This window comes from Gallus gallus, chromosome 4 (genome assembly GCF_016699485.2).
Source record: "Gallus gallus isolate bGalGal1 chromosome 4, bGalGal1.mat.broiler.GRCg7b, whole genome shotgun sequence".
NCBI classification, from domain to species: Eukaryota; Metazoa; Chordata; class Aves; order Galliformes; family Phasianidae; genus Gallus; species Gallus gallus.
This window is the reverse complement of record NC_052535.1, coordinates 4332503-4358666: the sequence shown is the minus strand read 5'-3', so window position 1 is coordinate 4358666 and position 26164 is coordinate 4332503. Positions and strand designations below refer to the sequence as shown.

The window sequence follows — 26164 nt, the reverse complement described above, 5'->3', positions numbered from 1 at the left end:
CCTTTTGCAACAGCCGGGCGTGAGAGCAGATATATATAGAAGCAGGGAGGGCCTATTGCTCAGAGCTCGGCGTGCCGGTCTGCTGGTGCTGCACCATGTGATCTCAGCTCCTCAGAGAGATTATTTTTCTATTTAAAAACTAATCAGAATGGTTGTGCTGGAAAGCATGTATAGGGAATAGAAGTCTTCAACATCTAAAAGATGAGATAGGAGCAGTTCTGAACTGCTGTGCTTCAGCATCTCATAATCGAAGCCAGTGGATAACATTGAGTCACTTTGTGGTTTTCAGATACGAGGGATGTGCAGCACTGTACATCCAGCACTGGGGGTTGCTCTGCTCCTCCCTTTTGTTTATTCCTTGGTTTTATTTAGGAAATGATTTCTAAGGTGTTTTTTTTTTCTTTCTTCTGATTGATTACCCGTTCAGCCTCTGAAATATTCTGAGCAGCGCTGGTAGGGCTGGCGTGGCTGCCCATCCTGGTCGCTGCGAGACCTCAAGAGCTGGATAAAGCTCAGACCTGTTGAGTTTGAGCTTGAATTTTGCACCCAAAAGTTTCCAAAAAAAAAATAGCTGCATTACGGTCCAGAGAGCTCCTGTACCCAGGGTGTGAAGAAAGGGTCTGGCATTGGATCCGAGCTGGTTCTCCCTTGTGTCACAGACCTCTGTCCAGCTGCTGTTTGGAAGACCTTTTGCAGTGGGGACGTGCAGAGAGGTTACTCCTGCAGAGCTCTATACACGTGCTGTCCTCCCACCAGTCCTTGTTGTCCTGGTAACTCAATCTTAGGGAACGGAAGGAAGGCACAGGAAGGTGGGCAGAACTGTCTCCAGTTGTACAGGAATGGTGAAACACACATTGGGGACTCAGTGGAAGGGAAGGGAAAGGACAAGAGTGAGTCCTGCCAAGGCATGGCCGAGTGCCAGCAGGATGGGGGCAGGAGAATCTGTCCCAGGGCCAGATGGAGCCTGAGGGAAAGGGAAAGGTGAAGAGGGGTGAAAGCTCCCAGCCCAGCTTCTTCTTGAGGGCATAAATGGGAATGATTCATCTTTGCTTTTGCTGTTGATACCGCTGCGCACGCAGTGACAGCAGCTGAATAGCTGAGCACTGCTTGCTGCTGGAGAAGCACAGGGTAGTGATCTTCATTCAGCAGCAGTGTTCTGTTGCAGTACAACCACAAAGCTGCTGGCAAGGGGCTGGATGTTGTGAACTAAGAAAGGTTTCTGCATCATAAATCAATATCTGGCTTTAACCAGGCTGTCCAGAGGGATCACAGAGCACGCAGGTTGTCATTGCCATTGAGGGCAGAATAGAAGCTATTTCTGCAGCCAGAGCGCTTGCAACCTTCACCACATTGCACTTGGACTGAGAGTTTGGGAGTGCGGGTGAAAACCCATCATTCTCCTTCTCCCCATCCCCATGCACCCCAAGCCACGCTCTGCTCTGGCTTCACTCCTTTCCTACCCGAGGAGCACCCAAGTTCCCTGCCCAGCACCACCCAGAGCACACACCAGGGGATGAGTGGCACCATCTGGAACAGAGCAACCCAAAGACACAGCACAGAGCTGTGCGGGTGCCTGCAGGGCAGCATTCCCTCACTGCACTGCGAGGCATTGGGCACACACAGCTCAGGGGCTGCGTTTGGTGGGCCGAGCACACGGTGCTCTGAGTGTGTCAGCACCCCGAGCTGCTCGGATCCCTGTGCTCTGCTGCAGCATTGCTCTTACAAAAATGCTGTAAATACCATTTATGCAGTTTGGATTTTCCTTTCTTTCTCTATCCTTTCTCCTTTATTTTTTTCTGTCATCTTTCTTGGTGCCTTTCCCAGTTTTCTTTCCTTTCTCCTTTCCCCTTTCCTTTCCCCTTTTTCCCTTTCCTTTCTCCTGTCCCAGTTTCCCAGTTTCCCAGTTTCCTTTCCTATCTCGATTTTCTTTCCTCTTCCCCCTTCCCCTCCCCTTCCTCCTCATCGCGTCCTTTCCCTCCCTTCCCTTCCCCACCTCCCGTTCCCCTCTCCCCTCCGCCTCCCTCCCGCAGCCGGCAGCGGGGCGGAGCGGGGCGGCGGCGCCGCCTGTCACTTCCCCTTCCCCTTCCTCCCCATTCCCCGCTCCGCGATCCGGCTCCGGGTCAGAGCCGCAGCGCCCGGCCCGGCCCCGCAGCAGCACCGCTGCCGCCATGCCCCGGGGCTGCTCGCCCGCCCGTCCGCCGCCGTGAGTACCGCGCGCTGCCCCACGCGTGACCTCATGCTCACTTCGCCCCCCCACCCCGTCTGTCGCCGGCTCGGCTTATCGGCATCACCTCTCCCACGCGTGTCCCCAGCCGCTCTCACGCAGTGCCGTCCCCGCCGCCTGGCCCGTTCCCTCGGGTGCCACCGCGCTTTGCATCACGCGTCCTCGGCGGGCTGCGGGGCTGCCGGGCCCCGGGGGGGCTCAGCCGCAGCCGGACGGCCCGAGCCCCGCGCCGGGTGCGTGCGGGTGTGGGATCAGTTCGTGCGGATAAGGGCTGACGCGCAGCCCGGCTCCACCGAACTTCTCCGCGTCTCCCGGGATGCGGACTGCTGCCGGCTTCTGGGTTTGGTTTGGAGGAGCAGAAGGTCCTCCGGCAGCGGGATGCCTTCGGGAGGGCTCCGCCGGCCGCAGCGCTGCGCTCCCCGGACTCTTCGCGTCTCGGTGCGGTGCGCGTTCTCCGCCGGCGTTTCACCGCAGGGAGCCGCGGTCCGGGATCGTGGAGCAGGAAAAGCTCTTTGTAACCGAGAGCGTCAAATGGCAACCGCGGATGTACGGGGGTTGCTCGCACCGTGAGCTCGGAGCAGAAGGGCTTTTAGTCCCAGCTTGTCTAGTCGTTAAGAATGGAATTAGGGATGGATCGCGCTGGAAAAAGTGATTTTTAGCTCTAAGTGAGGACTTTTCTGTATGATGAGTTCATTCTGGAACGCGCTGCAGAGCACACTCACATTGCAGCAGCTCATCCAGAGGAGTTTTCCACGCAGGCGTTGTTCCACGGTGGCTGTTCCGGATAAATTCTCGACGAAGAAAAGTCCCAAAAGTTGTTGGCTTGTTTTCATGCCAGGATTTTGTTTTGCGTGTCCTTTGCCACCACCCTTAGGACTCTATCAGTGTGACGGCTCTGAGCTCGCAGCGTTATTTTACGCATTAAAGGATCGAGGATGCATTTTCCCACTTTGGTCCTTTAAAAAAAAAAAAAAAAAAAGCAGCCGTTCATTCAAGGCAGGACTCGTTTTTCTGGATTTACCGAAGTGGAAGCAAAAAGGCACGGCTGTGCAAATGACACACCAGAGAGATGCGCGCAGACGCCGCAGCCTCACCAGCAGCTCTGTGCTCCCGCTTGGCAGGAGGCGACGGCGCTGCTGGGATTCTGCATCCACCAGTGGCTGCCAGCGGGGTCAGTGTTACCATCTCCTGTCCCGCAGAAGGTCTGATGTCGCTGCTGGGGGCTGTGGGTGATGCTCGGATGGCGTTGGCACGGGGTGTGCAGCTGGGGTGAGCTCCGAGCGGCCCCCGTGGTGGGCACGTTCCTGGGCGCTGGGGTGCAATGGGAGCTGCGCTGCTGCTGTTGGGATTGGGGAGACTGTGCTTTTCTCAGAGCATGGATTGAATTGCTCTCGGTCAAAGCCTCTCCGTATCGAGCGGCTGAGTCAGTTTTTAAAAATACTCTCCGTAAAGAGCAGCCTTTGTGCTGCCTGCGTCGGACTGTGCTGCTGTGCGGATGGAGAGGGAAAGCCGCGCTGCGAGCATCCCCATCCCGGGCTCAGAAAGGCCAATCCAGTCCCCTCGGAACACACTGATGATCCATCCAGGAGTGCAGAGAAGGGCCATTCTAAGGGCAGTGCTGCCCTACAGACAGTTAATGCTCTTGTACTTGCTAAACAGTATACTCTGTAGCGCTATGGAAGTATTGGTACACTGTGTCTGACAAAAGAGCTTGAGAATCACCTTTTGTATCTGTAGGATCTGCAGATCTGAGGTCTCTATCTGTGGGACAGTGTGGGCTTGGGGTTGGCACATGGCGGTCCCAGGTCTGGGGGCTCTGTGTCACCGAGCTCTGCTTTGTTAGGAGGAGGGTTGGTGTGGTTTGTCTGAACGGAGGGCAGTTCTCACCTGCTGGAGGGGCTGGTAGTGCTCTGGGAGCTGCAATTGCCCCTCTTTGTGGTGCAGTGATTTGAGGCACTGGTGCACAAGGTTCAGTTTCCCACTCACAGGCATTGCTAATTCGGTGTTTCTGTTTTGCCACTGAGTCCGAGCAGCACAAAATCCTTCAGTTTTTCACATAACCTTTTCTGGCTTCCCACTAAAAACTGTATACTCACTATATACGCCGTATTGCCATAGCATTATATCTGCCGTGTTGCAAGAGCAGAAAATTCTCTGTTTGTTTCTTCTGCTGGGGAAAATGCGTGTGTCTGTGTGTGTGTATATATATATATATGTACAGCCTCAATCTCTTTAGCTTTAGACAACAAAAATAGCAACATAATCTCTCCTGCCTTCAAGGCAGCAGAAACCTTCACAGTGATCCCAGAGGATCCGCTCTCTGCAGCAGCCCGGGTCGGTCCCTGGGTGCCAATTCATGCCCCCAACCCCAGCGATGCACCGCCCCATGGGAAGCGTGGCCATCAGCCCCCACCGAGCCCTACCCCTGCAGGCACACAGCTGATAGCTCAGCACGCAGCAGTGCCGTGGGCTGCTCGGAGGCGAGAGGGAGATGTTTTGCGCTGAACTGACCACGTTCTCCTCTCGCAGCTGTTTGAGCCGCATGATCTGTACAGCGGAGAACAGTTCTCCAAGGTCCTGAGTACACTGACAGCTGTAAATAAAGCTACTGAAGGTAAGGAAAAATTATGTTTTCTATTGTCTTTTCAAGTGCTGTCTCATATGTATGCTGTTGGGGGGTGTATTTTTTTGGTAGTCGGTGCTGATTTCTGAAGGCTTGGATAACTGTGCCTGATGCTGGTGGGTCAGTGCTTCACCTTTCCACCAGCTCGGGCTCTAAGGGTGGTGATTCAGAGCTGCTGGGTGCACATTGCAGAGCGAGAGATTATCGCTTCGCAGCCAGGAACCTCTACTCAGTTCTGACAGCATTAAGGGACCTCAAAGTAGGTCAGTGTAAAGGAGCCTCGATGTAAATGAGCGCATACCTCCCGAATGCAAATGTCAGGTTTCAGACAGCGTGTTTGAGAGCCGAACAGAAAAACAGATCCATCTGCAGAATATCTCTACTGAATGTCAAAACAAACAACGCTGCCAGATGCTCACTCCATTGTATCGATGTTCCTCCCCGTGCTTTGCGGATCCCATAATGGGGAGCCAAGCGCTGACAATTGCTGCCGACCACTTCTCCTGTCTGTCTCAGTGCAGAGCTGCTGCTGGAGCAAAGCAAAGCAAGTCAGCTCCTCCTTTTTCCACCCCCAGTGTTCAGCTGAGCTGCTTTGTCCCAGTGCTCAGGGGCTGAGGGACTGCACTGAGCTGGGAATAGCATCTTATTGCCCTCATCGTATGGGGGCTGCTACGAAAGTAATGATTCCTCTCTTATGTTGGCCCATGATATCAAAGGTGGATGCTGGTGGGAAGTTTTGTAGCTGAGAATTTGATCTATCAAACAGTGTTATTATGCGTGTCATATCTGTTGTCGTTTCCATGGAACTAAATGGGAGGCATTACTTTCGGAGCAACCTACGTACAAACACGCACGTACAAGCACAAGGAGTCCTGCACACCACCAAGACCCAGCACCAGCACGACAGCTCCGTTTCCCTGCTGGATAGCACATATGAAGTGCTTAAGAGCAGAAAAATTCAAAACCCAGAGTAGCATTTTCCTCTCACGGGCAGGTTTTGCCCTTGCCTTCTTTACCAACTTTTTGGCTGCAGCAGAGGGAGCACAGCTTTTCTCCTGTGTGACTGCTGTTGTTGCAGCAGTCCCCTTCTATAGCAGCCCCGAATGGGGTTTTGCAATCACTGGGTGAAGCTCAGGACACGGCTTTGCCGTGGAATACTTTCTATCACGCGTTCCCCAAGGGGCTCTGGGGGAGCTGGGATCCTCTTGGTTTCATAGCAAACATCTGCTGGAGCATATGCTTTCTCTATTTGAATGTTAAAAAGCGCAATGCCTGTGATATAATTAGCTGCTCAGGCAGAGAGCACCCTTGGGAAAAGTACAGGGTAAAATAAATACATGTCTGAAAAGTTCGCTTTTTGGTGGCTTGGCTGCGTTCCTGAGAAACAGGAGCCTGTGTCCTACAAACCACCACCGTGGATGGGTTTGTCTGACTGCTGGGCTCTGGGGCAGCAGGACCAGACTGCTGCGTCCTCAGCAGGTCTGCACCGACAGCCCCTCCTGCAGGGCGTCTGCACTGTGCAGGAGACAGCTGGGGGAGCAGCACAAGAACGTGCCTCTGAGCATCCATCCCCTCAAAGCCCAAATCCTTATGTCCTCATGGAGCAAGTAACTGCGGGCATCATTTGTGGTGTGTGAACTCAGGGTTCAGCAGCTGTCTGTCAAGTAACAGCCACACAGAGCTTGATGCTTTTATCTAAAAGAGAGGGCAGGGAAGGAAAAGCAGCTGTGATGGAGCAGGCAAGGCTCTCCTGCCTAAAATAGTGGAGGAATGTGAGCAGAAAACCCAGCTATTTTAACTGTAGTTGAAGCAACATATGGCAGCAGTGTTCCATGCTGGACCAGGCATAAAATAGGACGCTGTCATGATGCAATATAAATGATACACTTCCCTGCCAAACTGTCAAAGTCAGTTTTACATTTGTTTCTAGGTTGCTGCAGATATTTATAAAAGCTTTGGGAGATAGGGAGGGGCAGGGAGAAGGAAGCATGAAATCTCCAGTAACCAAGTCATTTCCGTGGGACTGTGGCTGATGGTTTGAATAAGCAGAGAAGTCTGGACTCGTGGTCTACGCCCTCTCTTTTCGGAAGGAATGAAGGGAAGAGCATCTCAAAGTGGAGGCCAGGCGACTCCTCCGCATCTGGGAGCAGCTGGAACCTCTCTTGCTCAAGTATTGGGGTGCTTCAGCAATGACAAATGCTGTGTTTGCAAAGAGGGTTTTTCATACCGAGAGGTTTTGGTGTTGCTGCAGCAGTCTGGAGAGCTGGGAATTCACAGCGTGGTCATCAGGCGTTGTGTAATGAGTAGGGCAAGAGAGAACACTGACTCACTGATGGCATGCTTGATTTGGCGTGAATATTGTCCGTTGCTGGAGCAGGGACTGGACAGACCAGTGCATGTTGTCTGTCGGCGCCTGGAAGTCGTAATCGTGGACTTGGTGCCATTGTGCAAGGCACTGTAAGAAGGCAAAGCAGAAGGCAGTCCCCTCTGCAAAGAGCTTGCAGGTTGTGTAGCTCCAGGTCCATCTAAGGAGGTGTTTTTACTACTACTACTGAAGCAAAAATCCTCTTGGGAGAATGAAAGCCCAGCTGAGTTCTTGTAACTCCCATCAAACTTCCCCTTTGGAATGAGTTTTCCATCTTGACATTCAGATTGGAGGATAACAGGGGCACAGCAGCCTTAAGTTTGTGTGTTGTGATTCCGGCACGCTCAGTGGCTTGATCACCTTCTCCTATTGCAAGGAGGAGCTCCAAACACCATGCAAGCAGCAAGGGAGACCTCAAAGCACTCCAGACTGTTCCCTGCAATGACAGCATCTCCTGTTGCTTCATTTCTGCAGAGTGGCACATAGAGAGGAGGTGATGTGATTGTTTTCCCACACTGTGGTACGAGGTGCAGTGGCAGAGGACTGCTGGAAATGACAGTGCCCGGAGAGCCCTGTTTTCACCTCCATGAAGCATCTGAGCAGGATTAGGGCTGATGCTGCTCTTTGCATTGAGGCCACTGATCGGGATGCCAAGAAACTTGCCAGAGGGTAAAAAGTCTCGTGGTCACCCTTGGTATCAATATAAAAGCCAATTGCTCATCGTGAAACACAGATCCGTGTCAGAGCAGCATCATGATTTCCAGTATCTGGCATGCACCGTCAGGGCCAAGCCCAGAGAGCAGTTTGCAGAGCGCTGAGCTTTGAAGGCAGCGGCTCTGAGAGCTGTAGGATGGGTTGGTCCTTTCCTTGTGCTTGGGATGATGCTCCTGTCCTTCCTCGGAGGAGTCTGAATCCCTCTCTCACGTGGCTCCTGGCAGCGCTCCACCAGCAGCAATCTCTCAGCTGTATAATGAACCCAGAAGGACTTGTCTGAATAGAGACCGATTGTGCTGAACAGCTGCTCGCATTCCTCCCCACTCTGCGGGGAAGCCCACGCTGCAGCTGCAGAGGTGACCTGAGGGCGCTCACTTGTGAGCCAACCTTTGAAACACCTTCAGCAGTGCTTACTTGGATCCCAGAAGCACTGGGCTAAGCATTAGTCTGTTTTCAGCTGATTTAAGGGGGATTTCAAAAGGAAGGTTGCAATTGGATGAGTGCCCGTGGCAATATGTAGAATGATAGAATCGTTAAGGTTGGAGAAGACTTTTAAGATCATCCAGTCCAACCCCAGCCCAACACCATGCCCATCACCACATCCCTTAGTACCACATCCCCACGGTTCTGGAGCACCTCCAGGGATGGTGACCCCACCACTCCCTGGGCAGCTGTGCCACTGCAGCACCACTCTTTCTGAGAAGAAATTCTTCCTGGTTCCCAACCTGAGCCTTCCCTGTAGCAACTAAAGCCCTTTCTTCTCACCCTATTGAGAGTGCCTTTGGGCTGCAGGCTCATCCTCTTCCATCATAGAAGAGTTAACCCAACCCAGCAAAACCATCCCCCTTAGGTACTGATGCTCCTTCAGCTGTTGTTCCCTGTCCTTGTTTCCTCTGTGGGCTTCACAGTTTGCTTTGCTGCCATGTGGAGGGGTTGGGGCCAGTTGGGTGATACTCAGCCATTGTTTTTGCTTTGCCAGACCAGCCGTCCGAAGGGCCATGTTCACATCCATCAGCTCTTAGCTCTGCGGCTGGAGGTGCCCACACCGACTCCAACAGCACAGCCTCACAGTCAGCAAAGGTGCTAAGGAGGCAGTCCAAGGCTGTGGTATCCTTCGTTTAACATCTTATTGAGGGTGTGATGGCTGCGGGGGCAGAGGGATGGGGGTGGTACCTCTAAGCTCGAGCACGTTGTGTCCTGACCTCCACTGTGGCTTTGCTGTTCCGGGTGCAGAGAGTCCGGCGGCTTCTCAAACTGCCGTGCTTCTCTTTGGGAAATGAGGAGGCCGATGCTTATCTATTTCCCATTGCACTGTGAGACTGAATTAATTCTTGGGAGGGACCTTGTGATCCTCTGGCGGGGCGCTTACACAAGAGCAAGATGTTTCTGCTGGTGTGGAGTGCAATACTGAAAAAAACAGCTGTAACAACAAAGAACAATGGCTTGTCCTGATGGATTCTGCTTTTTTGGGCTGCCCACCGATGTTTTTCCATGTTTCTTTCCTTAGGAGATGACCGAGAATGGCAGTCATCAGCTGGTGGTAAAGGCCAGGTTCAACTTTAAGCAGACCAATGAGGATGAACTCTCCGTTAACAAAGGAGACATTATTTATGTCACCCGGGTTGAGGAAGGGGGCTGGTGGGAAGGGACCTTGAATGGAAAAACAGGCTGGTTCCCAAGCAACTACGTCAGAGAAATCAAATCCACCGGTAAGCAAGTTGCTTTCAAGGGCTGATTGAATGACAGCAGTATAATGCAGGCTAGATCCTTATGCCTTTGGGAAATTGCTGCTATTTATTAAGGACGTCAGTGTGCTTAAGGCAGCAGTGCTAATGGAAGTATGAATGGCGTGGGGAGGGGAAAGCCCTGTCTCTCACATCACTTGAGAGGACTCTTTCCTCTGTCCTTCTATTGCTCTGCTGGCAGCACATGGCTGCGGGACAGGGCTGGAAGTGCTGTGTGGGTCTGCCTGCCTCCTGTTGTTATGGGAGCTCTCGGGTCACCCCAGAGTCGAAGCACAGAATTGGCTTTTTGTTAGGAACCTCCATCAGGCAGAGCGTTTGCCTTCGAGCTTGCTATTTCTGGCAGGAGCAGAATGGATGCTCACGGTCTCTGCAAGGAAAGCAACAATAACTACATGGCCATAAGGAACGGTCCCCTCTTTTTGTGCATAGCCATGGCTGATTTCACAGAGTACATTTCCTCCCAGATGCATCTTCTGCTGTGAAGCTACGGGCAATATTGAGAAAAGAGAGTGAGGCAACGATCCACCTGATGACATTCGCCTTTATTGAGCTGTGTCTCGAGCATCCTTAACATCTTCCGCAATGTGATTTTAAGCAGATGTGGGGTGAGGATGCAGCATGCCCCCGGCGAGCCGGGCAGCTCACCCTGTTGTGCTTCTGAGGCTGCTGTGTGACAGCAGATGGGGTTTTCTGACAGAATTCAACTTTAATTTCTTGCTGTGTCTCGAGGGCTTCCCATAGACGCAGACTTGTTGTGAGGCATCAGGAGTGGTATGAGGAGTGGCTGCAAAATGCACAGCCCCCAATAGATATTGTTGCTCCCACTCTGGCAAGCGAAAGGAAAAAAAAAAGGCAAAGGAAGGAAGAACAAAACTAATGAGTGAGCGTTCAGAATTAGGTCAGTTTTTATTTCTTTCTAAATGAAACAATCTTTGTTAGGATATCTCATCTCCCGCTCTTCCCCTCTGGGAGATGATGTCTGAGCTGGAGCAGGACGTTGCAGCAGACTGAGGGCTCATCTGGCACAAGCCAGGAATCGCTAATTAAGTCCGTGAGTGGAGAAGAGCAGCATCTCCTTTATAAAAGGAGAGCAATACTCAGCCCCGTGGGGAAGGATGGGTGAGAGAAACAGCAGCACCTCATGGAGGCAAAGGGCGAATCCCCCACGATCCCAATGCGGGAGGTGGGCAAAGCATTTCCCTCCCGGCCCTCCCATCTCAGATGGGGATGGGGTCCTCGCAGGGTGCAGGCACAGAGCTGAGGATGCTCTCTCTGGGACTGCACCGCCAGTGGTGCGGGGAGCACCAGCTAACCCAGTGCTGCCAGGGACAGCCCTTGCTGTGAGCTGGGGAGCTGCTGTCCTCGCCTCCAAAGTGCCAGACGTGTCACTCGAAATAGAGTCAACTGTTTTTTCAGCAGTGTCTGCACTGCACTGTGCCGTGTCCTGAGGGTGCCCTTTGGGTGGAGATAAGCAAGGGCAGAGCTCCTGGCTGGAAGCGACAGGAAAATCTACAAGGGCAATAATTAGACAGTATATCACACTGCGCTTCCCAGCAGCTAAATTTATCAATTCCAGCTTCTCCCCTGCTATCGGTGTGAAGGTAATTGCCTTCCCAGAGAAAGGCCCTCTGAGGGACTCAGCACAGGGACAGCACCTCTGAGCACCAAACGCAGCCTGCAGCGGTGGGTCTGCTGCAGGGAACGTGCTTTGCTGGGGGCGGGGGGGAGGACCAGAGCAAAGACTGGTGTGGGGGTGAGTGTGTGTGAGTGCACGCGTGGCATCCACAGCATAAGAAAAGGAAGGGGAGAACTGCCTGCCAGGTTTGCGTGAGCTTCGTGACTTCAAATCTCCCTTCGTTCACAGCTCTTGCATGGCAGGGAGCAGGGCTCAGCTCACCGATGGGGGTTGGCTTCAAGTGCTGTGTGAGTTGCAGGGCCCGTCACTTCGCTCCCTGGTTTCGTGAAGCAGATCAGTGTGTGTTCACACGGGTGATGTGTTTGCTGGACGTGATGCAGCAGTGACTTTTCCTGCTGGAGTGAGAGCTGTGCTCTATCATTTATTGATGTGTTTCGTGTGTTGTTGTTTTGGTTTTTTTTCCTACAGATAAACCACTCTCTCCCAAAGCATTAAAAGGACTTGAAAGCACTCAGCTGACAAAGAATTATTACCCTGTGGTGAGTTTTAAAGTGCTGATCGTACATTTGAATAAGTAGCATATTATTAATCTTCTGAACTGGCTCCTTCCCTTCGAAATCACTGAGGCAATTTGTAACAGTTGAGGAAGAGACTCTGTATTTAAATGCAGCTGTTGCCATTTCCTTCATTCGGGGCTGTCGAGACGATAAACCACAAATGGAAGTTGCAAAATGTCACCAAGTGAGACTGCAAGTGGGCAGCTGGGATAACAGAGGGGAGGCAGCGGCTCTTAGAGCGGTGTCAGAACTGGCTGCCCAGACAGGTGGTGGTGTCCCATCCGTGGAGACACCCAGGGTCAGGCTGGACGGGGCTCTGAGCACCTGATGGAGCTGTGGGTGTTCCCGTTCCGTGTAGGGAGTTGGAGCAGATGGCCTTTAAGCATACCTTCCAACTCAATTGGTTGTATGAACAAGGCGTGATGCACGCTGGCGGGCGAGGTGGAGCATCAGGACAAGGCTGAACTCGGCACATCCTTGCCGTGGCCACTGAGCTGTGCCCTGGTCTGAACCGTCCGTATTTTGGCCACTGTTGTGTTTAAGTCCTTGCAAGCGGTGGTCCCAGGGTGTGTGCACACATCATTGGTTTGCATACCTTGGCAGCCAGTTGTGCGTGCAGGGTTAGGCACGAGCCTCTTGGGGCACAAATCCGAAACTCAGATCTGAACTCACATTGTCTTCATGCTTTGCCAGAGAAGAAGGAGCAGCCCTTAACACCTGCTGCCCAGGCCTCCCCCAGTGTGCAATGCACAATCCATTAGTTGAACCCCCAGGGCTTTTCTGAGCATTCTGGGTTCCGCATTAACAAATTTAGATGTATTTATGGGCATGAAATACACTTCTGTGGTTTTCCACGCTTTGAAGCTGATGTATTCCTTTGACTGGTCCCGAGTACCAAGATCTACTCAGTGCTCTGTCTCTCACCCTAGGTGTTGCAAAATATTCTGGAAACAGAACGAGATTATGCGAAGGAACTACAGTCGCTTCTGGGAACTTACTTAAGACCCCTCCAGTCTTATGATAAGTAAGATATAAGGGCATCTGAGACAGATAGAACCCTGTAAAATCGACCACAATTCATTACTTTCCTGCTTTTGAATGTTTAGGGACTGTTATTGCCCTTCTGGTAAAGCCTCGCACCTCTGTGAAGTAGAAAAAACGAAAGCATTGGTACAAATTTCTGCTCTTTCCTGTTCCCCAGTGACTGTGCAGGTGCTCAGCTGTTAGAGATGGGCATTTCTGTCTGGTCGAGAGCTGGCTGCTCCCATCCATCTGCAGGCTGCTGTGTGTGTGCTTCCTGGCGGTGTGCCTTGCGTGGCTTCTCCCCTTGTCATTTGTCTTGTGACTTCTCAGCCCCAAGTGGCACCTCCCAGTCATCTCTTCACTGTGTTCCTCTGGTTGGGGTTGCCTTTCCCTGAGCCTGAGCTGCTGCTGAGCAAGGAGCATTCTGCTTAAGCTCCCTCCACATCTCACCTTCCTTCCCCAACTCTTCACATTGGGATGTCTCCAGCTGTGGGAATTCCCCATGCTCTCAGCCTACCCACACTGCAGGCAGTAAGTGGCTGAAGTGAGAGAGACAGAAGCAGGGTGACAGAAGCAGGCGTGCTGCTTATGGCAGGGCAAATTCCAACCTTAAGGAACAAAGCAACCCCTGCTTGTAGGGCTGCTCTGTGGGACCCTCCTCATGTAGGGGGCTCACAGTATGAGCCCGTGAAGACAAAGCTGTCTTTGTGTCTGCGCACACACCTTCCTCCCCACCCCTGGAAGAAATCCCATCTGTCTGTGTCTATTAGACAGCTAAACACGTGAGAAGATTAGCGTGATTAAGTGATTAAAATCCAATTAAGGTAATCCTTGGCAGCAGACATCTTCTCTGGGAGTCTGTGGTCTGTAGCTCACGGGTCGTGGATTTGGTGTTTCCCTGTGATGTGTCTGGGGAAAGAAATCCTTGGCCCTTTTTGGGAGGGCTGCTTGCAGACACCATGGGGGTATCCCGAGAGCTCTGCTTTGGTGCTAATTGGTGGTTTGACTCTTCTAGGCTCAGTGCTGTGGACATCGCCTCACTGCTGGGAAATGTGGAGGAAATCAGTGCATTTCAGCAAACCCTGAACCAAGCCTTGGAAGATGTTGCAAAGTAAGCTTATGCCACCGCACTGGGGTTGTTAGGCTATTAAATTGCAGCTAAAAATAATAGAAAGACCCGTCCATGGACGTTCCTCCTCGCTTGTTAAATATAGAAAATAGAAAGGAGGAGGCAGGTAGTGCTTTGGCAGGAAGGAGAAAGAAAAAAACGTTGACGTTTCTACTGTCAAGGTGTCTGCTGAATGCTTGATGTGAAAGCAGCACCAGCCCAAACGTGCAGACACGTGCAGTGTGTGAGATCTGGCAGGGATGAAGATGGGGGTTGCTGGTGAGCAAAGAGCAAATGCTCAGAGGTGGTGCTTTCCCTTGGCAGCCAGCTGCAGGGGGCTGCAGCATCTCATCTGCTGGGTCACCCTGTGTCCTGGGCTCTGGTGCTCAGCGATACCACAGAACCTCAGTCCCACCTGAGGTCCTTCCTCCTCCTCCTCCTCCTCAAAGTGAGAGGTGTGGACGCTCCAGCTGTGCAGTGACCCGCAGCGTCCCCGCACAGCAGGTGGCTCCTGGGCAGATAGGTGAGCGTGTCATAGCTACAGGGTGCAGGTGAAGAGCCTCAATAACAGCATGTTTGTGTTCTTAGGCTCCCTGAGAACCAGCAGCGTGTGGGAGGCTGCTTTATGAACCTGATGGCCCAGTTCCGCTCCCTGTACCTGACGTACTGCGCGAACCACCCTTCTGCTGTCAGTGTCCTCACACAGCACAGGTGGGTGATGGAGGACATGGCTTTTGCCCCAGGTGTTGCCAACGGGGTGAGGAGACAGCATGGGATCTTGCTGTTGGGAAAACTGCTAAGGGTCTGGGCTTCCCATTTGCCTCTCTCAGCCCTTGCATAGCTTCTCCGGTGCTTGTTGTAGCCTAAAGGACCTGGGTGCTACTTCAGACCCGTGGCTGCAGTGCTCACCCAGATGGGAAGATGTTCCCCTGTGCCGCAATACTTTGGTCACGTTGTTGCAAAAGGAGGATGTTCACTAAATCAGCCCAAGTTGCTCGCTTTAATGACTGAGCTGCTGTTTAGCTGGCAGGTTGCTCTGCAGTAGCAGCACCTCCCTCCACTCGAGCAGACACCTGAGTTCGTGTAAGACTCTGCTGAAGAGCATGCTGAGCTGAAAGGCTGCAGCTGTGTCATCCCTGATGTGGCTCAGCTGTCCTCCCTGCAGCAATGTCACAACCAGGACCTTGGTCGCACTGTGTAGTTCCTCCCTTTCTATAATGGAAGCTCACAATATAGTTAGTCACCTGCTGAAATCCAGCCGTAGTTCAGCCTGGCAAAGCCCTGTGCACAAGCACCCACCCCCATGCAGCATCCCCACTTTGTCTGCAGGGTATCCCTGCAGGGGAGGGTGGACTGCCTTTAAGAAAGCAGAGCTCAGAACAGAGCAGTGGCTCTGGGAGCCACAGGGAGAGCGTGCGAGGCAGCAAAACACAGCCCTGCTTCTTGTTGTTGCTTCTATTTATAGCGATGAGCTGGAGAAGTTCATGGAGAGCCAGGGTGCGGCCAACCCAGGCATTCTCATCTTAACCACAAGCCTCAGCAAACCCTTCCTGAGGCTGGACAAATACGTGACGCTTCTGCAGGAGCTGGAGCGGCACATGGAGGTAGGTGGGATGCAGGACCACCGGGCGGGCTGTGCCCCTGGTGCCAGGGCATGAGGAAAGCAGACCCAATAGGCTGCCTTAAAATGCTTTGGCTTTCCCCTCTTCCAGTGTTAATTAGCAGATAATTACTCAGCAGGCTTTTAGCCGTGATTGTTCAAACCCACATCTGTGCCTGGGAGACCCTGCACCGTAATGGGAGAGGTCCCCCACGTAGCTGCCAGGGAAGAGCTGAGCCTGGCAGGGAGCTGCATGCTCTTGGCAGGATGCTGCGGGGGGTCGACAGTGGATTTGGGGACACACACGTCCCTTATTTCTCTTAGCTTCTAAGCTGAGTGTGGGAGCTGAGATCTTATTGCATGAGTCAGTAGGTTTTAAGCTGTGATGCCCTGGGAGAAGTGTGGATGTATGCAGCGTGGATGTGTACCACAGTGTTCCCTGTACTGCTGCACAGCTGGAGGTGGGACAGGTCTGTTCAGGGCAGCTCTTGTCCTGGGTTCAGAGGGGGCTCTGACAGCTCCATCACACCCTGGATACCTTATGATTTGCTTGGCATGAGGTCTAGATGGTGAAGACCTTACAACACAGGGCCCTGGATGCCCAGGGTGCTGAGAGCATACCAGCATGCAGCAGCAGCCAGAGATAAGAGGCAGCATCCTGCTTCCCCCTCCCTGGCCCAAGATGTGTCTTAAACCCAGGGCTGGAATTGCACCCCTGATGGGAATTCCCTTTCATGGGAGGAATCACACCCTTGATGGTGCAATGGAATGCAAATAGAAGTTTCCTTTGGAAATGAGAGACCAGAAATCCACCCTACGTGTTTGAATTGGGTTTCTCTCCTCTTACTCTGTCTGCCTTATGCTCATGAAGTTAGTCTGAGATCAATGAGCTGCGTGGCTGCGGGGGTATCTGGGGGATTTGGGCAGCCCCTGGGCTTGCTGGGGCCGTGGGGTACATATGGTGCTTTGCAGGGCTATGGCTGCTCGTGGCTCAGGGATTTTTCTCTCCCTTCACTAGGAGGCGCATGCAGATCACGAAGACGTCCTGAAAGCCATCACATCCTTCAAGTCTCTTGTGGTAGGTGGCGATTCTTAAAATAGAGCGCTCCATTTCACGGGTGCATTTCATGAAGAATGAGTCAAGCCTGACATTTGTCTCCTCATTTAAAAAAGAAAAAAAAAGAGAGAGAGAGAGAAGAAAACAACAACAAAAAAAGGTCTTTTGGAATGGAAAAGATGGTTGATAAAGACTCTTAATTTCAGGTTGCAAGCCTTGAGTGCCCCTCTGGTTGCGTCTTTCAGCAGCTGTGTGCTGGCTCTGTGCTCCCAGCAGCAGAGATCTCCAGCTCTGAGTGCTGCTGCAGAGCTGTGTGTGGGCAGCGCTGGGGGCTGGGGCCCTTTCATCTCCTTTTGCTTTGCACCTTCATCGTGTGCCACCTGATGCTGTTGGTCGAGATGTGCCCCATGGGCATCCCTGGCCGAGACGCACGCGTTTGTGGCTCCTGGTGCTGTGGCCATCAGTGAGGAATGGACAAATGGCAGCAAAATGATGAGTCAGAGGCACGTACCAGTGCTGTTTCTTCTGTGCTACCTACGCCCCTCAAAGTCTGGGTGCAATGAAATGAAAAAGAGGAGCGAAAGCCATCCACATGCACAAAGGTTTCATCTAGCAAAGCTTTTTTCGGTTATTATAAAAGCTATCATCTCTCTTTCTTTGTAGCCACTAAATACCTTTCACTATTACCACTCCAGATGTGGTCCAACTTCCTTCCTTAGCATGGCAGATGCAGGTTTCATTGCTTAGCAGTGCAGATAAAAGATGGGGAGGAGAAAGTTCATAGAAAACAGGAAAGGGTGATCATGTCACATTTACTTAGAAACTCAGCTCCCGTCCCATTTATTCTAGAAGGGGAATGATTCTGTGAAATTGTGTCATAAATCTTTAGGAATGCCCATAAGTGACAGATGCCCATAAATGATGGATGGTTTTACTTGAATTGTGCACTGAGCAATGCAGTGTAACGATAGGACTAAAGGGGTTCGGTGTGGGTTTGAGGTTTGATGGGCAGGGATGCTTCTCGTGGTCCCACAGCGTCTGGGGTCAGAGAGGTGAAGGCAGTGACTGCAGAGCCCTGCTGTGTGCTGCCTCTGCTTAGACTGTGAGTGACTGCTGGGTCTTGGTATGAATTCTCTCCACCAGTCTGCAGCTGTGAGCATCGCTGCAGCCTTGTGCATTATGGCAGCTCCGTAAGTTCCCTTTTGTGCTGCTGAGGTGCTGTGCCAACTTCTCGCTGCAGATTCTGATAAGAAGATATCCACACATCTGATTTCTAGGGGCTGTGCACCACTGCAGGGATAACTCCTTTTGCTGTTTCAGCAGGATGGGATGAGCCTCTGAGTAGCAGCAAAATGAGAAGCGTTGAGCTGTGTGGCTCACTTGGTTTGGAAAATGTGACCCTGTACTCTCAGAGGTAGAGCTGGTTTGGAAAGAAAAGTTTGCTCAGTGCAGTTTGCAATTTGTTTGATATTTTAACGTATTCGTTGCACCGTAAATCAGCCTGGTGTGATTTTTGACCAGGTTTGTGAAGTAGAGCCGAAGCAGCGATGCTTTCACAAGATGGCAACTATTTTTTATGAGTGATAGCATCAACCTTTGCTGGGTTTTTGTCATCATTCTGGGTTCCTTTTGTGGTAAAGCAGTAGAAGTGGGAGCCCTACAGTGCTGTGCGATCCCCTGAGTGCTGAGCCCAGCGTGGCTGATGGGTGAAACCTCCTTCGTTGGGATGGTTTGGGTTTGTGCTGGCCCTTCTGCTAACAGAGCTCTCTCCGTGGTGATTTGCAGTCGCAGTGCCAGGAGCTGAGGAAGAGGAAACAACTTGAGCTGCAGATCCTTTCCGAATCCATCCAGCGCTGGGAAGGAGAGGACATAAAAACAATGGGAAACATCATCTACATGTCCCAGGTCATGGTGCAGAGCGGGGGGAGCGAGGTGAGCGCATCTCCTGTACAAAGACATCGTGCCCCCACGCCCTATTAACACGGTGCATTACTTTCCCTCTTTTCCCCCATGACTTACACTGAGCAATGAGAAATGAGGGTGCCTTTATGGCATGTGTTAACGTCACCTGCTGCCACATCCTGCGTGCATTTTGCAACAGGCGAGACCCACTGCCCAAGTGTCACCTCTGTGCTTTCAGCAGGCACCCACCAATAGTGTTAGACCCGTTAACACTGTGTGTTTGTTGTCTTCTGGGTGGGGTGGTGCCTGTTAGCATCGACTTGGTTGCTTCCCTATGACCTAGAATCATAGAATCATAGAATCACCAAGGTTGGAAAAGACCCACAGAATCACCCAGTCATCCACCCACCCATCACCAATGGTTCTCACTAAACCACGTCTCTCACAACACCCAACCGTTCCTTGAACACCTCCAGGGTCGGTGACTCCACCACTTCTCTGGGCAGCCCATTTCAGTGCCTGACCACTCTTTCAGAGTAGTATTTCCTAACGTTCAGCCTGAACAAAGGCTGGCACAGCTTGAAGCCATTCCCTCTAGTTCTGTCACTGGTTATACAAGAGAAGAGGCTGACCCCCACCTCACTACAACCTCCCTTCAGGTAGTTACAGAGAGCAATAAGGTCTCCCCTGAGCCTCCTCTTCTCCACACTGAACAATCCCAGCCCCTTCAGCCTTATGACGATAAGGCCTGTGCCCAAGACTCCTCAACAGCTTTGTTGGCCTTCTCTGAACATTCTCCAAGACCTGTTCTCCAAAGCCCTGCAGAGTTCAGTCCCTGAGCTCTGTTTGGGATGTGAAGTGCTGGGGACACGAGGTCTTGGTCTTCTGATGTGGAGGGGAAATCAGTAATATCTTCAGAATCAGCAGGATGCGGATGGAACTGTTTGCTCAGAAAAGCCAATGCAGAAATAAGATGCTGTAAAGAAAAAACAAAAAGCCAAAATGAGTGGTTTGGGGTTGGTCCCTCTCAGACCATGGCTGGTTTGGTTTGCTGCAGGGAAGTGCTTGTGATACACTTCAGACTGGCCTAACCTCCATTCTTGTCCTGGCAGGAGAAAGAAGAGCGATATTTCTTGCTGTTTTCAAATGTTCTGCTCATGCTGTCTGCAAGCCCGCGGATGAGCGGGTTCATCTATCAGGTAGGCACGCTTGATTTGAAGCTGCAAGGCATCAGGTGTGGAAAGGATATCTGATATCTCGTTATCAAATGCGAATCTCTGTTGTGATGTAAATGGGCTGGGAAGCGGGGCTGTGTTCTGCCACGTGTGCCAGGACACACTGCGAGCACCCGTGTGCTGCCAGAGGGTTAGACAGCATTTGGGAAGTGTGAGTGCTCTGAAGTTAGAACACAAAACCACACCGTGCCTGTCCTGCGTGCTGTTCTCAAGCATTCAGCATGTGTTGGGTGTCCTGAGCTCACTGTGGGGTTTTTCCCCATACAAACTGTCTGTCAGTGGACGATAGCTCACAGTCATATGTGAAGGTGATGAGGCAGACGGTGAAGGTTTGGGAAGGATTTTGCTGGGTTTTGAGGTGTCAGCCTTCAGTGGGAGGGAGCTGAGCGGGCAGCGCATCACACAAAGCAGAGGCACAGGGAAGGTGCTCAGAAGGACCAGGGGAAGTTGGTAGTCCTGGCTTCTGTGTAAAAGGGGTGAGTAGAAAGAGTGGCAGGTGAGCTGGGGATGACTCAGCTGTCATGGGAGCCTCTGCTCAGGGGTTTAACCTAGTTGTGCAGGGAAATCTGGAGCCATACATCAGAGGCACCTCTTCCTGCAGTCTGAGGCCTTCACATATTAGTTTCTAATGGCAGTTCCCAAAGAAAGGAATGAACAGAAAGGAACAGAACAACGCCCACACAGGAGGCAGTCACAGACACTGATTCCTGCTCACTTCTCCTAGGGAAGGCTGCCTTTAACGGGAATGACGCTGACAAAGCTGGAAGATGCTGAAGGGAACGAGCACATGTTTGAAATTGCAGGTCAGTGTGTAGTCTCTGCCTGGGGCTGCCCGAGTGCAAGCAGCAGCTGTCACCAGTACCACTCCTCCTCTTTGCTCTCATACTGTGTGCTATCCAAGTCATGGGCATCTCCCTGTGCTAACCCAGCTAAAGCCAGCAGTTTGACCCTCTGTTGCAGGGAACATGATGGAGCGCATCACTGTGTCCTGCAGCACCAGCCAGGACTTGCACGAGTGGCTTGAGCACTTGCAGAGGCTGACCAAAGGGACGTGCAACACCGTGTCCAAAACACAGTCCTGGAGCGCCCATTCGGTAAGCGAGCTGCCTCCCGGCCTGTCTGCTGCCCGCTATTCCTCAGTGCTGGCTGAGCTTGTTCTCATTCATTTTCTCAGACATTTGGCTCCACCGGACAGATCCGTGGCCCCCTGGAGCCTCCCAAAATCCTCAAACCCTGGAGCTTGAGCTGCCTCCGTCCCGCTCCTCCCCTCCGACCGTCGGCAGCGCTGAGTTACAAAGAGGTAATGCTGAGTGCGTGGTGAGCACCGTGATTCCATAGCACTTGTGTTCAGGCATCTTTACCCCAGAGTAGCTTTGCTGCTCCTTTTAGGCAACAGGGATGCTGAGAGAAAATGCTGTGCAAATGAGTGATGCATGCTGGTTGCTGCAGCTGGCTTTGAGCTGCAAGTGAAGCACGAGCGTGTTTGTTTGCAGGGTCAGCCCCATCCCTGGTGTCAAGCCCACAGCTGCACTGAGGGATGGAGGGACAGGCCTGGCGTTTTGTATGATTTATACCTATGTTTTGGTGGCCAGAGCAGGGCGGTGCAGCAGCCGTGATGTTTGACCCCATATTCACACACCCATCACCCGCTGGGATGCGTAGCATCCCCCGCAACAACCCCCAGCCTGGGGTAGGAGGCGGCGTGGGGAAACCCAAAATAAACCCCCGCTCCCGTTCTCACCCCCTACTGCAACTGCAGCGCCGTCCTTCCCTACCTTGCGTTAAACTTTTGGGATTACTCACCAGTAACGTGGCAACGTTCCTCTTACTGACTGAGCACTCCGGTTCTGAGTCACCGGCCTTTCTGGGTACAGCAGCATGGGAGCATCACTGCCTGAGCTGCCAGGGGGACAGAGATGGGGATGGGGACACGGCCGGCTCAGCCCCCCAGCACTCAGGGACAGCAGCCAGAGGGCTGTGAGGCTGCTGTCCCAGGCAGAGATTTTAAGGTAGCTTTGCTGTGTTTTGATATATTTCTTAACATTTGTAAAGCAACGCGTTTCACTTTGGGAATTAAATTGCTCCGAAACCAACCGAATAGGTGGGAAACCACCCTTAAGCTTTGCATGTTCCAAATCCTTTGTGTAGACCAAACAGCCTCGTGCTTGCACGGAGCACTAAAATCTAGGGAGAGGCTTTAATTAGAGGAGAAATTTTTCTGCGTGAAAGTACAAGGGTGAGATTGATTTATAACAGAGGCCAAAACCACAGACTGAGTGATTTCATTAACACTGCAGTCTCCTTTGCGATTTCTCACTCATTCCCCACCATGGATTCCTTCACACCATCAGTGTAAAGGAGCTGCGAGGTGGTGCAGGAGGCAGGGAGCCCCGAGGGGCTGCAAGCAGCACGTGGAAGGCCCAAAAATGTGGCGTGGATGGGAGCAGCGGTATCACAGCACCCCCAGCCTTCATGAGCCTTCATTTGCAAGCACTGCTACAGAGCCCTCCGTTAGCAAAGAGCTTCACCACCTCCGTGTGGTAGCCCTGGGCATGCAGCCCATGGCCCCGCGGTGGCAATGGTAGTTGTTGGCCCCAGATGAAACTGCAGCACGACATGAGCGATGCTAACAGCCCCGCACGGGTCTCCTTGCTTCTATAACAAACAAATACAACCATTTCGAGTGTCACCTGCAGGGAAGAGCGTGGGGGAGTTTGATTAAAAGACGAGAGATTTTCAGACATCCATTGTTACTTTAATTGGCTTCTGGTGGTGTAGGATGGGATGGCACAGTCTTGTGCATTTCCTCAGACCTAGCTGTGTTCAGGAAACCCCAGAACCTGCTTGCGTACCGCACAGCACCGCTGTTATTTCCATTGAAATTGGGTCATTTTTCCTGTTCTGTTTCCAGTAATCATTTGCAATGACAGAGCAGGTGCTGTGGGTAAAGCAGTGTGCCCGGATTCAGGTTAGTTAGCAAAGTGAGAAAGGTTTACAGACGATTTCCATTTCTTTTTTTCTTTCTTTCTGTCAGTTGCATCAGGTGAAAGGTTTTTTTTAGCACTGGGATTCGTAACTTCTGCTGGTCGGAGCAGCAGGAGAGCCGTGCAGTGCCCTCTGAGAAGCCACAGCCCTGGGCTTTGCCATAGGTTGGGCAGAGCGCTGCATCCCTTCATCCCCAGGCACCGGTCCTATGGATGTCAGCCCGTTTTAAGCACCGTTCTCTTAAACAAGCAACATCTACTGAAACCCACCACTAACCCAGGAGGCATGCTCTCTATAGGGATGTGTTCAGAGTGGATTAATGCCCGCTTCCCATGCGTTTCCCATGTAACTGTTTCAGTTTTGCATGACGCCGTTCTCCTTTGCATGCTGGTAGCAGAAGCAGTGTGGAGGGTGTGACGAATTAATCACAACACTAACATTTAAATGTGTTTTAGAATTGTGGATTGAACGGACTCGGTCAGTAAAATCATCAGTCTCTCACACTCATCTTCTCTTTCTTTGCATATTCATTGTAGAGGATGTCTTATATCTTGAAGGTAAGGGTAGATACATCTCTTTGGCTTGTTGTGGCAAAGACTGCTTGGTGCTGTTCATGCTTCTTGTGCTTGCACAACCCTCGTTTTGCCTGGCTGTATTCATAACTTAACATGAGAGTCAGTGGCAATTGGCAAATGCTGAGAGATCTCTCAAGAAGGATTTAGGACCCTGGTACTAAAAACTTCCCGGCATGCCTCATCATTCCTTAAAATTGGAATTGCATGGAACCTATTAATATACTAATTCCTAATCAGCAAGGTGTGTAACTCAGTGAAGGAGACAGAGAGCTTGTGTTCCTTCCTTGTGGAGCCGTAGCAAACACTAACTGTGTGTGTTTCTTTGTTCTCTGTGTATGTTGGGGGGTATTTGTACTCTCGAGCAAATGCTGTGCATTGAGAAGCAATGTCATTTGCTATTTTTTTAATTAGAAATCAAGTTGTGTCAAGGAAATAAACGGTATTTTAAAGTTTTCTGACAGAGGCCACATTGCTGATAAGCAAACCCAAAGCGCTGTGAATGTGGCTGAGCTCTTTGGCCAAAGGCTGTTAGCTGAGGGATATGTGCTAAAGGAGATGTCATGTCCTGTCCCAGACCTGCAGGTGCAATTAGGAAACATTTCTACTCAGTGAGGTGATGGGGTCGCCATCCCTGGAGGTGCTCCTGAACCATGGGGATGTGGCACTGAGGGACGTGGTGATGGGCATGGTGGGGTGGGTTGGGGCTGGACTTGGGGATCTTAGTGCTCTTTTCCAACCTGAATGATTCTGTGACACAGAACTGTACATGGGAAAGCAAAGAACACCATTTCCCCCAGCGCTGTCATTGTCTGCTTTGTAGTTCTGCAATGCTTTGTGCATAGCACCAATAGCTGCATCCAGCCCGAGCTGCTCTGCTGCTGGAGCTGCCTTTGGTGCTGCTTACACACAACGCTCTGTTTCCCTATAGGACTCCAGCAAAAGTCCAAAAACCATGAAGAAGTTTCTTCCAAAAAGGAAAACGGAGAGAAAAGCATCAGACGAAGAGTTTGTCATCAGGAAAAGTAAGTGCTGCTTCTTTTTCTCTTCTTTTCTGAGGTTTGAGCTCAGCAGTCTCCACGGGGCTCTGAGAAGGGCCTTTCTTACCTTGCAGGATGCGGCACGGCAGTGAGCCCGTGTGCTGCTGGGGCTCCAGCTGTGTGCAGACCCTGAGCTGAGGCTCCGAGCAGCACCATGGCCCTCAGTGTGATTCCCACCACGTGACCACATGGCTGAGGGTGGTTCGTTGTGGCCACAAAGCCAAGGAGCTGTTTGAAAGTAGCGAGGTGCTGTGCTGACCCCGAGCTCTGCTCGGCAGCGAGAAGTGTGCCTTCACACCCTTTAGTCATGGTGCTCAATGTCACAGGATGTTGCAAAGGCCAGAAAATGTGAAGGAGCTCGGAAAGGAATTAGGGAAAGTCCCAAAGCTGTCAGTCAAGGAAACAACGCTCTCATGCCCAAAGGCTGGGAGAGATGAACGCAGAGAGCTTGGCTTTTGCAGCAGCTGATGTCTGTGCTGTGTTCCAGGTACTGCTGCACTGGAGGAAGATGCTCAGATCCTAAAGGTGATCGAGGCGTACTGCACCGGGGCGGGCTTCCAGCAGGCACTCAGCTCAGGTGGGCACACAGCAGGTTCTTGAATGCTCCTTCTGCCTGTAACGCTGATAACCCTCTGGGAAAAAACAGCTTGTTACATCAGTGAGCAGTGAGGCTCATGTTAGGAAACTGTGTGGTGTTCAATCTTTGAGATAAGGGAGCTTCATCTACTCAGTGGTTTAGTTGCCATTGTTTTTCTTCTAAACACAGAGAATGAGCAGATAGGAGGGCAGATGAGACGCAGCTACTTCACCAGCACTCGTTAGGAATTAAACAACCCTAGTCAGTGCCTGTGGCTGTCAGCACTGAAAACCTGATGCTAATCTCAGGTTGCATGTAGCTTTAGAAAGGAAGCATGAATATTATCTCTCCATCAGCTGCGTATTTAAGAACAAGCTGCTTCATAAGAGCCTATCTACCATCTTCAACTCTGGAAATAAAACTATTTATCACTGCTGGTAAGATGTCAAATTAAATCACTGAACTATCAAATAATGGCACGTCTGTGAAAGGGAGACCGTGTTCTTCAGACAGCTCCTGACCCTCACCGAGGCACTCCATTTATAAGTCATGATGGAGCTGTGAGTGCTCTGAGTGCTCCTGGAAGCCGTCCCTCACTGCTTTCCCTCGGCAGCACACCCAGCCCCGGCATCGCCCTCCCGGCCTCTGCTGTGGGCTCCAGGAAAAGCCTCCCTTATTCTCCCTGATGAGCACTTCTTGCACGCAGGCTCCCGTAAGGACTCCATCCCCCAAGTCCTTCTTCCCGAAGAGGAGAAAATCATCATCGAGGAAACGAGGAGCAATGGTCAGACTGTCACGGAGGAGAAGTAAGTGAGGCTGCAGACCCCTGGCCAGGCTGCTGCCTTGTCCCAAGAGCACCAGGCTGTTCCAGTGGCTATTTTCTCCCTTTTTAAGTACAGAGCTGCATTCTCAGCAGCTCAGAGATGGCTGTGTCCCCCTGGGAGCCCACACACAGGTCCTGAGAGCCAATGTATGTAGTCCCAGCGCTCCTCTGGGTGTAGTGAACTGGGTCAGGGAGGACAGAACCAAACAAGTGGCTTTGTTGTTTGCTTTTCTTTTCCAACTGCAAACACTGCGGTCTGCTGCTGCCCCTCGGGGTGCTGCCCGAGTGCTCCCAGCCTGCTCCATAGCTTCAGCATTGCGGTGATGGTGTTGGCCCCCTCCTCTCACTCAGGCAGTGCATTCTTTCTAGGTTTGCTTT

The 26164-nt window shown here is 51.8% G+C and overlaps 1 protein-coding gene across 9 annotated transcripts in view; it reads left to right on the top strand.

The window, feature by feature from the left end:
• ARHGEF6 (Rac/Cdc42 guanine nucleotide exchange factor 6) overlaps positions 1-26164 on the top strand; it is a 31145-nt gene that overhangs the window by 2105 nt on the left and 2876 nt on the right. The window contains exons 1-19 of one of the 9 annotated variants that reach the window (XM_025149560.3): positions 2107-2203; positions 4754-4838; positions 8906-9033; positions 9434-9635; positions 11776-11846; positions 12794-12888; positions 13903-13998; positions 14584-14706; positions 15461-15599; positions 16614-16673; positions 18438-18584; positions 19667-19753; positions 20514-20592; positions 20750-20883; positions 20964-21089; positions 23311-23331; positions 24278-24371; positions 24874-24963; positions 25670-25769. In XM_025149560.3, the coding sequence (XP_025005328.1) occupies positions 9437-9635; positions 11776-11846; positions 12794-12888; positions 13903-13998; positions 14584-14706; positions 15461-15599; positions 16614-16673; positions 18438-18584; positions 19667-19753; positions 20514-20592; positions 20750-20883; positions 20964-21089; positions 23311-23331; positions 24278-24371; positions 24874-24963; positions 25670-25769 (1661 nt within the window). In that variant the 5' untranslated portion in view covers positions 2107-2203; positions 4754-4838; positions 8906-9033; positions 9434-9436. Of the gene's footprint in view, positions 1-2106; positions 2204-4753; positions 4839-8905; positions 9034-9433; positions 9636-11775; positions 11847-12793; positions 12889-13902; positions 13999-14583; positions 14707-15460; positions 15600-16613; positions 16674-18437; positions 18585-19666; positions 19754-20513; positions 20593-20749; positions 20884-20963; positions 21090-23310; positions 23332-24277; positions 24372-24460; positions 24964-25669; positions 25770-26164 lie in introns of those variants that run through there. The other 8 variants (NM_001006432.2, XM_015278264.4, XM_040698820.2 and 5 more) reach the window with 8 other exon arrangements.